The 12,381-nt window shown below is 63.1% G+C and overlaps 1 protein-coding gene across 2 annotated transcripts in view; it reads left to right on the forward strand.

Annotated features, from left to right (window-relative positions):
• The window catches only part of CDH15 (cadherin 15), a 29,921-nt gene that overhangs the window by 15,006 nt on the left and 2,534 nt on the right, over nucleotides 1-12,381 (forward strand). For both annotated transcript variants that reach the window (XM_037878158.2, XM_043526328.1), the window contains exons 2-13: nucleotides 707-868; nucleotides 1,824-1,979; nucleotides 2,484-2,628; nucleotides 5,329-5,489; nucleotides 5,932-6,060; nucleotides 6,263-6,448; nucleotides 6,882-7,135; nucleotides 8,350-8,492; nucleotides 8,592-8,828; nucleotides 9,910-10,149; nucleotides 10,233-10,369; nucleotides 12,106-12,270. In XM_037878158.2, the coding sequence (XP_037734086.1) occupies nucleotides 707-868; nucleotides 1,824-1,979; nucleotides 2,484-2,628; nucleotides 5,329-5,489; nucleotides 5,932-6,060; nucleotides 6,263-6,448; nucleotides 6,882-7,135; nucleotides 8,350-8,492; nucleotides 8,592-8,828; nucleotides 9,910-10,149; nucleotides 10,233-10,369; nucleotides 12,106-12,270 (2,115 nt within the window). The remainder of the gene's footprint in view (nucleotides 1-706; nucleotides 869-1,823; nucleotides 1,980-2,483; nucleotides 2,629-5,328; nucleotides 5,490-5,931; nucleotides 6,061-6,262; nucleotides 6,449-6,881; nucleotides 7,136-8,349; nucleotides 8,493-8,591; nucleotides 8,829-9,909; nucleotides 10,150-10,232; nucleotides 10,370-12,105; nucleotides 12,271-12,381) is intronic.

The following is a 12,381-nucleotide window of genomic DNA, read 5'->3' on the forward strand; positions in this document are numbered from 1 at the left end:
AAGAATAGCCAGGGGTTCTTGTGCTGGGCTGTCCCTATGGGTGTCTCTCAAGGATTCTGGCATCCAGCCTGCTGTGCTCTCAGCCGGCAGTGTTGTTGCCTCCGGCAGCCCTTCCCTGTCCAGAACAGCGCAGCCCCATGGAGCGGGAGAGAGGGGACAAGCCTCTGTAGAGAGGAAACCCTGGGTGAGGGGAATCCCCCAGGAGGAGCTGGGCATTGCCTGTCACAGGCACCAAACGGGCACAAGATGCTGCTGCAGCCTTACCGCTGGGAAGAGCCCCCACCAGCAGCGCCAGGCGGGGAGCAGGGCTGAGGGCGAGGGTGGGATTGCCTCGCATCCCCATGCTCTGGAGCCATGCCCCCCCCTTTGCTGCTGCCAGCACAGCCTGAGTGCGGAGGAGACCGATCTCGCCTCAGAGCCTCCCCACCACACCCAGCCTGCAGAGCTGACGTGGGCTCCCGCCGGAGGGGGAGCAGAGAAATACCAGGGCCATTGGCTCCGTTCTGAGCCCCGAGATCTGAACCGTGGCTATCGCCCGTTCCACGCCCTCACCAAATACCCAGGTGGGGCGAATGACCGACTGCCACTCCCACCGCTTCCTGCCCAGCGCGTGCCCAGGTGGGGAGGGCAGGCCAGGGCGGGGGAGCCAGCAAGCGGCAGCCGGGGTGACCGTGGGATGGCCTGACCTCAGCCTCTGTCCCAACAGGGCATCAACCTCTCCCAGGGGGAGTCTGGGCTCCCCGCCAGCCCCCTGGTCCTGTATCCGTGGCGACAGCGAGCTGGGCCCAGCAGGGTGAAGAGGGCCTGGGTGATCCCACCCATCAGCGTGTCCGAGAACCACAAGCGCATCCCCCACCTCCTGGTGCAGGTACGTGCTGCCCTGGCCCGGCCTGAGCAGCCCAGGGCAGGTGCTGCAATGGCCCAGGGCTCCAGAGCTGGGCTGCGTACGGTGCGGGCCAGGCTCCCCCGCTGCTCGGCCTGGCAAGGGCAGCTGTGGGGCATCAGACATGGGGAGGCCAGAGGCCACGGCAGGGGCAGAAACATGTACACTGGGCTTCTCCTCACCTCAGGGGTCATCCAGCATCCAGGCTATAGGGGAGGGATGTAGGCTGGCCCTCACTCCCGGGCTGTGCCCCCCTCCCCAAATTGTGTCAGACACACACCCAGCCCTCCCATCATGTACACACACATCTACAACTTCACACACACACACACACATCCACAATTGCACACGCAGCCACTCTCCACCATCTCACACACAAACACATCCACCCCGATCCACCATCACACACACGCTCATCCACTAGTCACATCCACCTCCACACACCATCACAAATGAACGATCATTGCACACACACCCCCATCCACCATCAGACATGCCCACACCCATCCACCATTGCACACACACCCATCCACCATTGCACACACACCCATCCACCATCACACACATATACGTGTCCACCTTCATACACATGCGTGCATGCACAAACCTCCACCATTGCACACATGCACACACACTCATCCACTATCGCATTCCCACTCCTTACCACAATTACACACACACACACACACACACACACACACTGAGCCACGCCCTCACCCAGCCTGAGCCCACCTTCCGGTGATGTGCTGGGCATCCATGGCTGCTGATAACGCCTTCCAGCTGCGTGGCTCAGGGGCCAATCCAGGCAGCCACCCACCCCTAGACCTCTTGCTCCCAGGATGGCTGGGCCTGCACTTGTCCCAGGGGGCCAGGCTGCGGATGGGTGCCGGGCAAGAGGTTGCCAGCCCTGTGGGTTTATTTTCACATGTCCCTCTGGCAGATCAAGTCAGATAAGCAGCTGCCTGGGGGTGTCATCTACAGCATCAAGGGGCCAGGTGTGGACGAGGAGCCCCTGGGCATCTTCTCCATTGACAAGTTCAGCGGGAAGGTCTTCCTCAACACCATGCTGGACCGGGAGAAGAACGACCGCTTCCGGGTAAGGGCCCCTCCCTGCATGCAGCTCGGCCTCCTCTGCTTTTGCTGCTGTGTGACACGCACACCCCCGGATAGCGGGGGGAACATAGTGCCTCCTGCTGGGAGCCTGGCGTGGGACAGGTGTGAGCTCTCCAGACCCAGCATGCCCAGTCATGCGCTACAGCGCCTCCTGCTGGGAGCCTGGCGTGGGACAGGTGTGAGCTCTCCAGACCCAGCATGCCCAGTCATGCGCTACAGCGCCTCCTGCTGGGAGCCTGGCGTGGGACAGGTGTGAGCTCTCCAGACCCAGTATGCCCAGTCGTGCGCTACAGCGCCTCCTGCTGGGAAAAGCTGTTTTCTCTACGGCCTCCGCTCCAGCACAGTTCCCTACAGTGCCGCCTGCTGGCAGCGGCTGGGACTGGCACAGCCCTGGAGCCAGTTAGTTGGCAGTGAAGTGTGCTATTGTCTGGTGGCTCGTAAGGAGCTGAGAGCTGCGGCTGATGCCTGTTCTCTGCCCTGTGCTCAGCTGAGGGCCTTTGCCCTGGACCTGGGGGGCGCGACCCTGGAAGACCCCACCGACCTGGAGATTGTTGTGGTGGACCAGAACGACAACCGGCCCCTGTTCCAGCAGGAGATTTTCACTGGGCACGTGGTGGAGGGAGCCGTCCCAGGTGGGTGCCTTTGGTGTGAGCCTGCCAGGGCCTGGCATTGCCCAGCACAGATCGAACACAGAAACACGAGCACCTAGCTAAGGAGGAGCACAAAGGAACAGCACCAGCATGTAGGGACATTGGAAAACAGAATCCCAACTACACATACACAATGATGGGGTCTAAACTAGCTGTTACCGCTCGAGACAGAGATCTTGGAGTCATTGTGGATCGTTCTCTGAAAACATCCACTCAATGTGCAGCGGCCGTCAAAAAAGCAAACAATGTTGGGAATTGTAAAGAAAGGGAAAGATAAAACAGAAAATATCATATTGCCTCTATATAAATCCATGGTGCACCCCCATCTTGAATACTGCGTGCAGGTGTGGTCACCCCATCTCAAAAAAGCTTATATTGGAATTGGAAAAGGTTCAGAAAAGGGCAACAAAAATGATTAGGTGTATGGTTCGTCTGCCATATGAGGAGAGCTTAGGACTGGGACTTTTCAGCTTGGAAAAGAGACAACTAAGGAGGGATATGACAGAGGTCTATAAAATCATGACTGGTGTGGAGAAAGTAAATAAGGGAGTGTTGTTTACTCCTTCTCATAACACAAGGAATTTCATGGTCACCACATGAAATTAACAGGCAACAGGTTTAAAACAAACAGAAGGAAGTATTTTTTCACACAACGCACAGTCATTCTGTGCAACTCCTTGCCAGCGGATGTTGTGAAGGCCAAGGCTATAACAGGGTTCAAAAAAGAACTAGATAAATTCATGGAAGATAGGTCCAGCAACGGCTATTAGCCAGGATGGGCAGGGATGGTGTCCCTAGCCTCTGTTTGCCAGCAGTTGGGAATGGGGCGACAGGGGATGGATCACTTGATGATTCCCTGTTCTGTTCATTCCTTCTGGGGCACCTGGCACTGGCCACTGTTGGAAGACAGGGTACTGGGCTAGATGGATGTCACGGAGTGTGGGGGAGTCCAGGCCCTGCACCCCTCTTCCTGGGATTCACTGAGACTCTCAGCCAGCCAGTAAAACAGAAGGTTTATTGGACAACAGGAACACAGTCCAAAACAGAGCTTGTGGGTACACCCAGGACCCCTCAGCTGGGTCCATTTTGGGGGGCAGTGAGCCAGACAACCACGTCTGCCCTTCACTCCATGTCCCAGCCAGCCCCAAACTGAAAACTAAACCCACCGAGCAGGTTCCCTGCTGCAGCCTCCGTCCACATTCCTGGGCAGAGGTGTTACCTCCCCCTCCCCCTCCTGGCTCAGGTGACAGGCTCTCAGGTCTCCCGTCCCCAGGGCACATTCCCAGGGCAACACTCCCCCCTCCCTGCTGCTTCACATCGTCACATCGGACCTTTGGTCTGATCCACTATGGCCATTCTTATGTAGGGACAACATCAGAAAGGCTAAAGCACAAAATGAATTACACCTAGCAAGGGACATAAAAGGCAGTAAGAGGAGGATCTTTAAAAACATGGCGACAGATACGCAACATAATTAATATTGACAACAAGGCGGGGAGGATCGCAAGCCAAAAGAGGGAAAAACAGGTTAAAGAATATTTAGTTAAGTAAGATAAGAACATGTGTAGTTGGAATTCTGTTTTCCAATGTGCATCACTTTACATTTATCAACACTGAATTTCATCGGCCATTTTTGTTGCCCCGACGAGGTGTGGGCTTAGGTGAAATTACTATACGGTGGGTGCACAAGTGGTTGAAAGACCTTACTCAAAGCCTAGTTATCAATGGTTCACTGTCAAACTGGGTGGCTGTACCTAATGCAGTCCCACACGGGTCTGTCCTGTGTCCAGTACTAGTCAACAGTTTCATTGATGACTTGGGAACGGAGTGGAATAGGCTTATAAAACTTGACGATGACCCCAAGCTGGGAGGAGTTTCAAGCACTTTGGCAGACAGAATTAAAATCAACAAGATGAAATTCAATATAGACAAGTGCTAAGTACTACATGTAGAAAGGAAAAAAATCAAATGCACAGCTACAAACTGGGGAATACCTGGCCCGGTGGTCGTGCTGCTGAAAGGATCTGGGGGTGAGGGTGAATATGAGTCCACAATGTGATACAGCTGCGGAAAAGGCTAATGTCATTCTGGTGTGTAGGAGGAGGAGTGTTGTATGTAAGACATGGGAGGTACCTGTCCCCCTCAGCTGGAGAACTGTGTCCCATTCTCGGTGTCGCACTTTAGAAAAGATATGCACAAATTGGAGAGAGTCCAGAGAAGAGCAACAAAAATGATTAAAGGTTCAGAAAATCTGACCTAGGAGGAAAGGTTAAAAACCTGGGTGTGTTTAGTCTTGAGAAAAGGAGCCTGAGGGGGAACCTGGTAACAGTCTCCAAATATGTTAAGGGCTGTTCTAAAGAGGCTGGGGATCAATTGTTCTCCATGGCCACTGAAGGGAGGAAAGACGTTGTGGGCTTAATCTGCAGCAAGAAAGATTTAGGTGAGATATTAGGAAAAACTTGCTAGCTCTCCGGGTAGTGAGGCTCTGGAATCGGCTTCCAAGGAGGTTGTAGAATCCCCGTCACTGAAGGTTTTTAAGAACAGGTGGGACAACCTGTCCGGGAGGGTCTAGGTTTACTCGGCCCTGCCACCGCGCCAGGGGCTGGACTCGATGACCTCTCGAAGTCCCATCCAGCCCGACATTTCTGTGATTCTACACCCTTGGTGTATTTCTGGTCATAGGCACCTATGTGCTGAAGGCAGAAGCCACAGACGCTGACGACCCCGACACAGACAATGCGGCCCTGCGATACTCCATCCTGGAGCAGGGCTCTGCCGGGCTCTTCAGCGTCAATGAGACCACAGGCGAGATCCGCACCGTGCAAGTGGGGCTGGACCGCGAGGTAATGGGCCCTGGGGGGCAGCCGGCGCTGTGGGCTGGGAGTCCCTGCTGCCTGGCTCGGGGGCACGTCTCTGCAGCGGCTGGGGGCCCGCCCGATTGCACTCGCTCAGTGGTATAGTGGGTGGCTGGAACCAGAGGGATGGCTTGGCAACCAAAACCAAGGTGCTCTGGCTACCTGTGGGCAGCCCCGAGCAAGACTAGCAGAGTCCTGCTGGGGCAGACCCAGGACATGAATAACAGACTGTGCACTGGGGCGCAGATGTGAGCTAACTCAGGCCAATGCGGGGTGGGGTGGGCAGCCCCTGGCTGGGTAACACAGGGCATTGCCCCCCTCCAGGGGTCCAGGGCACTGGGGAATGGGCTGGCCCTGGGCCTGACAGGCAAGTAGCTGGCTGCAGGGCAGCAGGCTCCCTGGGTGACCCCGCTGGCTCCTTCCTCCCCAGGTGGTGAGTGTGTATAACCTGACGCTCCAAGTGGCTGACATGTCGGGCGACGGCCTCACCACCACAGCCACAGCCGTGATCTACGTTGACGACATCAACGACAACCCGCCCGAGTTCACCAAGCCGGAGGTAGGGAGCCGGGCCAGCGGCTGGGGGGACGGGGTGCAGGACGCCTGGGGGGCCAGTCTGACTCACTGCATGGCCGCGGGGGGTTCCTGCCCTCTGTAGGCTCTGTGTGGGGGGACAAGGACCCTGGCCCAAGCTGGGGAGGATGCGAGCATGGGCCGTGCCATCATGCCAGGCCATGAGCGCCCCGGCTGCTCTCTTGCAGTTCTCCGTGGAGGTGCTGGAGAACACGAGTGGCGTGGACATCGGCCGGCTTCTGGTGCACGACAAGGACCTGCCCGGCTCCCCCAACTGGCTGGCGCGATTCACCATCCTGGAGGGTGACCCAGACGGGGCCTTTGCCATCCGCACCGACCCCCACACCAATGACGGCGTCCTCTCCGTGGTGAAGGTGAGGGGGCAGCGCCCTGGGCCACAGCCTGTCCCTGCTCCCAGCCCCAGGGGGCTTGGCCAGCACCCACGCCCCAGCCAGCCCCCTACTCCCTCTAGCCCGGGCCCGTCTGGAGATGAGTCGCTCAGCACAGGGGCCATGCTCTGCCCCTCATTACCAATGGCCACAGGGAGCAGCCAGGCTATGTCCCAGCCCAGAACCCTGGCTGGAAAGCGGCCCCTGGGTGAGGGGGTGGGGGTCCCACTGGAGAGCGACCCCTGGCCGTGGGGCGCCCCACTGGAGAGCAGCTCCTGGGCGTCGGGGTGGGGAGCCTTGCTGTAGAGCGACCCCTGGGCATGGGGGTGGGGAGCCCATGTGCAGACCAACCCCTGGGGTGGCTGGCCTGGGGTCACCTCTTTTCCCCGTGACTAACTCTTGGCCCCTCCACTTTCAGGCCCTGGACCACGAGGGGCGGGACCACTTCACGCTCACCGTCTCTGTCCAGAACCAGAACCAGCTGCACCCGTCAGCCCCCCAGACCACCCGGGCCCTGGCCATGGTGCAGGTGCAGGTTCGGGACGTGAACGAGGCACCCTTCTTCCGTGAGAACCCCCGGCTGGCCAGTGTGGTGGAGGGGGCGCCGCCGGGCACCGAGCTCACCACCTTCAGTGCCAGCGACCCTGACACCCGTCAGCCTCAGGCCCTCAGGTGAGACCACCCTGGGGGGCTCTGAGCAGGGGCCAGCACTGCCTGCATCCCCAGGAGCCCTGGCAGAGCCCCCAGGAGCAGCCTGGATGCAGTGCCAGGGACTGGGGAACAGGGGGTGGGAGCTGCACTGGCCAGCGAGGGGCCCCATGGAAATCCATCGGGGGAGGTACGAGGATGGGGAACTTGGCCTTTAGCGCCCGTAGAGTGAAGGCGCCAGCCTGGGTGCAGGGGCTGCTGAGGCCGGGGCTGGCGCTCTGCCATGCAGACAGGCTGGCACGGGCTGGGAGATCAGGCTCGGCACTCTGCCATGCAGGCTTCAACTCCTCTTGCTTGGCGCTGGCTCTGGTGTGGTGTTACCCGCCCATGCTAGGGCACCTCCACCCTTATCCAGTTCCTAGGGCTCAGGACACAATCTCCTGCAGGCTTGCGGGGCCATGTACCAGTGAAAGAGCCTTACACAGTAATATCCTTAACGTCTAGGGTATTAACAGTTACCGCCCAGAATGCACACGCTAAGCATACAGTGCACCACGCCCCATAAGGCAAATGAACTTTTCCAGGTGGTCAGTCAGGATCAGATCGTCCAGGGCTCCTCCAGCCTCTGCACAATATACTTGGCAGGGGGTTGAGGTCTGGCAGCTCCGATCTTGGGCTGTGTCCTGGAGTTGGTGCCAAAGAACTTCCTTTTGGACCCCACTTTATATAGTTAAGCTTGAGTCCTGCTTAGCTCTACCTTAGCCAATCATTTCAAACTAAAGTATTACAAAATAATTCTTTGACCCAACCTAACATATTGCAGAACAATGCTTTACACCTTGCACAAATTAGTTATGCAACAGACAGAAGCAATTACAGACCCAGACGGAAACCGTACAGATAAACAATAGAGAAGTAGATACCAGAAAGGCAAAACAATGAAGTACGGATTTCACAGGCACACTGCTGCTAAGTGGTTCCTGGCAGACAGAAGGCTGCCAAAGTTTTCTCTAAGCAGCCCGGGAGCTGTGTCTTTAGCTGGCGGCAGCGGGTACTCTTAGGACAGAGGTGCCTCCCTAACAGCCCGCTATTACATTGTTTTGCTATAGAGGGATGTGACTCTCTGCGTCTCCCCCTCCCTGCCTCCAGCTGCGCATGCCAGGGCAGGGCTCCTGGGATGCCCCCAGAGAGGTTTGGGTTGGTGGCCTAGGCAAATAACTTGGTGCCTCTGCCCACAGTTACTCCCTGGCCTACGACCCGGCCGACTGGCTGCTGCTGGACCCGCGCTCCGGGAGGGTGCAGACCAAGCGGGAGCTGCCGCGCCGCTCGCCCTTCCTGCAGGGCGGCTGGTACACGGCTGTCATCCTGGCCAGCGATAATGGTGAGCCGGGGGCGCCGGCCCCTCCCTGCAGCCTGGCTGAGCCCCGCCCGCCCTCCCGGTCAGCGTGCGGGGCCCTGACCTGTCTCCCCTTGTCCCCAGCTGACCCGCCATGCACGGCCACTGGCACCTTGTCCATCGAGCTCCTGGAAGTGAACGACCACGGGCCGGCCCTGCTGCCACCGGCGGGCGTCATGTGCAGCGAGCCCAGCAAGGGGCAGGGGCTGCTGCTGAGCGCCACGGACGAGGACCTGCCGCCCCACGCCGAGCCCTTCCACTTCCGCCTCAGCCCTGACGCCCCCCAGCTCGCCCGCAACTGGAGCCTCAGCCAGCTCAACGGTGAGGCCGGGGCCGGAGCGAGCCCCAGCTGCCATCGCTTGCCGGAGCCCCGCTCCACCCCAGCCCGCCTGAGGGGGCAGGACTTGATGGGCCTGGGGTCGGTGGAGACTAGTGTGTGTGGGGGGGGGGGGGGCAAGGGGCTGATCAGTGAGGGAGCAGCAGGGGGGTGGAGCAATGGGGAGTAGCGGGGGGGCTGATCAGGGAGTGGGGAGCAGGGGCGGATCGAAGAGAGGGGAGTAGGCCCCGATCGGTGGGGGGGAGCAGGGGGCGGATCGAAGAGGGGGGAGCAGGCCCTGATCAGTGGGGGGGGTTGCAGGGGCGGATCGAAGAGGGGGGAGCAGGCCCCGATCGGTGGGGGGGGGAGCAGGGGCGGATCGAAGAGGGGGGAGCAGTCCCCGATCGGTGGGGGGGAGCAGGGGGCAGATCGAAGAGGGGGGAGCAGGTCCCGATCGGTGGGGGGAAGCAGGGGGCGGATCGAAGAGGGGGGAGCAGGCCCCGATCGGTGGGGGGGAGCAGGGGCGGATCGAAGAGGGGGGAGCAGGCCCCGATCGGTGGGGGGGAAGCAGGGGCGGATCGAAGGGGGGGGAGCAGTCCCCGATCGGTGGGGGGGAGCAGGGGGCGGATCGAAGAGGGGGGAGCAGGCCCCGATTGGTGAGGGGGGAGCCGGGCGTGGCTCGAAGAGGGGGGAGCAGGTCCCGATCGGTGGGGGGGGAGCAGGGGCGGATCGAAGAGGGGGGAGGAGGCCCCGATCGGTGAGGGGGGAGCAGGGGCGGATTGAAGAGGGGGGAGCAGGCCCCGATCGGTGGGGGGGAAGCAGGGGCGGATCGAAGGGGGGGGAGCAGTCCCCGATCGGTGGGGGGGAGCAGGGGGCGGATCGAAGAGGGGGGAGCAGGCCCCGATTGGTGAGGGGGGAGCCGGGCGTGGCTCGAAGAGGGGGGAGCAGGCCCCGATCGGTGAGTGGGGAGCAGGGGCGGATCGAAGAGGGGGGAGCAGGCCCCGATCGGGGGGGGCAGCACTCGGGGCCACTGGGCTGGGGCCAGGGCAGACACTGGGTGTTTCATGGTGACCCTGTCTCCCCCAGCGACCCACGCGGTGCTGGCGGTGCTGGGGCCGGTGCCCGCGGGGCTGCACTCCCTGCCGCTCCTGCTCAGCGACTCCGGGACGCCCCGGCAGGAGCGGGCGCAGCTGCTGAACGTCTCCGTGTGCCCCTGCGACGAGGGGGGCAGCTGCCAGGCCAGCGCGGCGGCTGCCTCCACGGCCGGGGCGGGGCTCAGCTTCGGGGCCCTGATGGTCATCCTCAGCAGCATCATCCTGCTCCTGTGTAAGTCACGCGACGATGAGCCCCCCCACCCCCGGCCCCCGCTGACCCCCGCCCGGCCCCACCACCTCTCTCTGTCTCGGCAGCGCTGGCCCTGCTGGCCGCCATCCGGGAGCGCTGCCACCGGCGCCCGCGGCACGGGGGGCTGCTGGAGAGCTCGCAGGACGACCTGCGCGACAACATCCTCAACTACGACGAGCAGGGCGGGGGCGAGGAGGACCAGGTGAGTGGGGGGCGGCCCCCTCACCAGCGCCCCGGGGCCCGGGCCTGCGCCAGGCAAACCAGCCACACGCTTCGCTCAGCCTGCCCCACAGCCCCCGCCAGTGCCCCTCGGTCCTGCCCCACAGCCCCCTGCTAGCCCAGCCCCAGCTGCCCCAGCCCTGCCCCACAGCCCCCTGCTAGCCCAGCCCCGCCTACCCCAGCCTTGACCCACAGCCCCCTGCTAGCCCAGCCCCGGCTGCCCCAGCCCTGCCCCACAGCCCCCTGCTAGCCCAGCCCCGGCTGCCCCAGCCCTGCCCCACAACCCCCTGCTAGCCCAGCCCTGCCCCTCAGCCCCCTACTAGCGCAGCCCCGGCTGCCCCAGCCCTGCCCCACAGCCCCCTGCTGGCGCAGGCCCGGCTGCCCCAGCCCTGCCCCACAGCCCCCTGCTAGCCCAGCCCCGCCTGCCCCAGCCCTGCCCCACAGCCCCCTGCTAGCCCAGCCCCGCCTGCCCCAGCCCTGCCCCGCGGCCCTGACCCACAGCCCCCTGCTAGCCCAGCCCCGCCTGCCCCAGCCCTGCCCCGCGGCCCTGACCCACAGCCCCCTGCTAGCCCAGCCCCGGCTGCCCCAGCCCTGCCCCTCGGCCCTGCCCCACAGCCCCTGCCAGTGCCCCTCGGTCCTGCCCCACAGCCCCCTGCTAGCCCAGCCCCGGCTGCCCCAGCCCTGCCCCACAGCCCCCTGCTAGCCCAGCCCCGGCTGCCCCAGCCCTGCCCCACAGCCCCCTGCTAGCCCAGCCCCGCCTGCCCCAGCCCTGCCCCTCAGCCCCCTACTAGCGCAGCCCCGGCTGCCACAGCCCTGACCCTCGGCCCTGACCCACAGCCCCCTGCTAGCCCAGCCCCGCCTGCCCCAGCCCTGCCCCGCGGCCCTGACCCACAGCCCCCTGCTAGCCCAGCCCCGCCTGCCCCAGCCCTGCCCCACAGCCCCCTGCTAGCCCAGCCCCGCCTTCCCCAGCCCTGCCCCTCAGCCCCCTACTAGCGCAGCCCCGGCTGCCACAGCCCTGACCCTCGGCCCTGACCCACAGCCCCCTGCTAGCCCAGCCCCGCCTGCCCCAGCCCTGCCCCGCGGCCCTGCCCCACAGCCCCCTGCTAGCCCAGCCCCGCCTGCCCCAGCCCTGCCCCACAGCCCCCTGCTAGCCCAGCCCCGCCTTCCCCAGCCCTGCCCCACAGCCCCCTGCTAGCCCAGCCCTGCCCCTCAGCCCCTTACTAGCGCAGCCCCGGCTGCCACAGCCCTGACCCTCGGCCCTGACCCACAGCCCCCTGCTAGCCCAGCCCCGCCTGCCCCAGCCCTGCCCCGCGGCCCTGACCCACAGCCCCCTGCTAGCCCAGCCCCGCCTGCCCCAGCCCTGCCCCGCGGCCCTGATCCACAGCCCCCTGCTAGCCCAGCCCTGCCCCTCGCTCCTGACCCACAGCCCCCTGCTAGCCCAGCCCCACCTGCCCCAGCCCTGCCCCACAGCCCCCTGCTAGCCCAGCCCTGCCCCTCAGCCCTGCCCCACAGCCCCCTGCTAGCCCAGCCCTGCCCCTCACTCCTGACCCACAGCCCCCTGCTGTCCCCAGTCTCTCCTGTTTAGGGGGGACACATACCATATTACACCAGCCTGGGCAGCCCCAAACTGCCCCTGCCCCGTGCAGCCCAGCGCCCCCAGCAGGCAGGGACCTGCTCATCAGCTGGCCCCGGCAGGCACTAAAGCTCTTCTCTCCGCAGGGCGCCTACGACCTAAACCAGCTCCGCAACCCCGACTTCTTCCCCCCACCCTGCCCCCGGGGCAAGCAGCCGATCCGGAGAGACGCTCCCTACAGCTACGCCACCCCCCCGTATCCACGGAAACTGCCCGCCAGCCCCTCTGACATCGAAGACTTCATCAATGAGGTGAGTGGGGTGCCAGTGGCATGGGCTGGGGCTGCTCCCAGCTGGCCCCGGGCCGCTCCTGCCAAGCTGGAACAGGTCCATGGGCCAGCTGGGCCGCTCTGCCAGCCCCGG

Source organism: Chelonia mydas, chromosome 12 (assembly GCF_015237465.2).
Source record: "Chelonia mydas isolate rCheMyd1 chromosome 12, rCheMyd1.pri.v2, whole genome shotgun sequence".
NCBI lineage: Eukaryota > Metazoa > Chordata > Testudines > Cheloniidae > Chelonia > Chelonia mydas.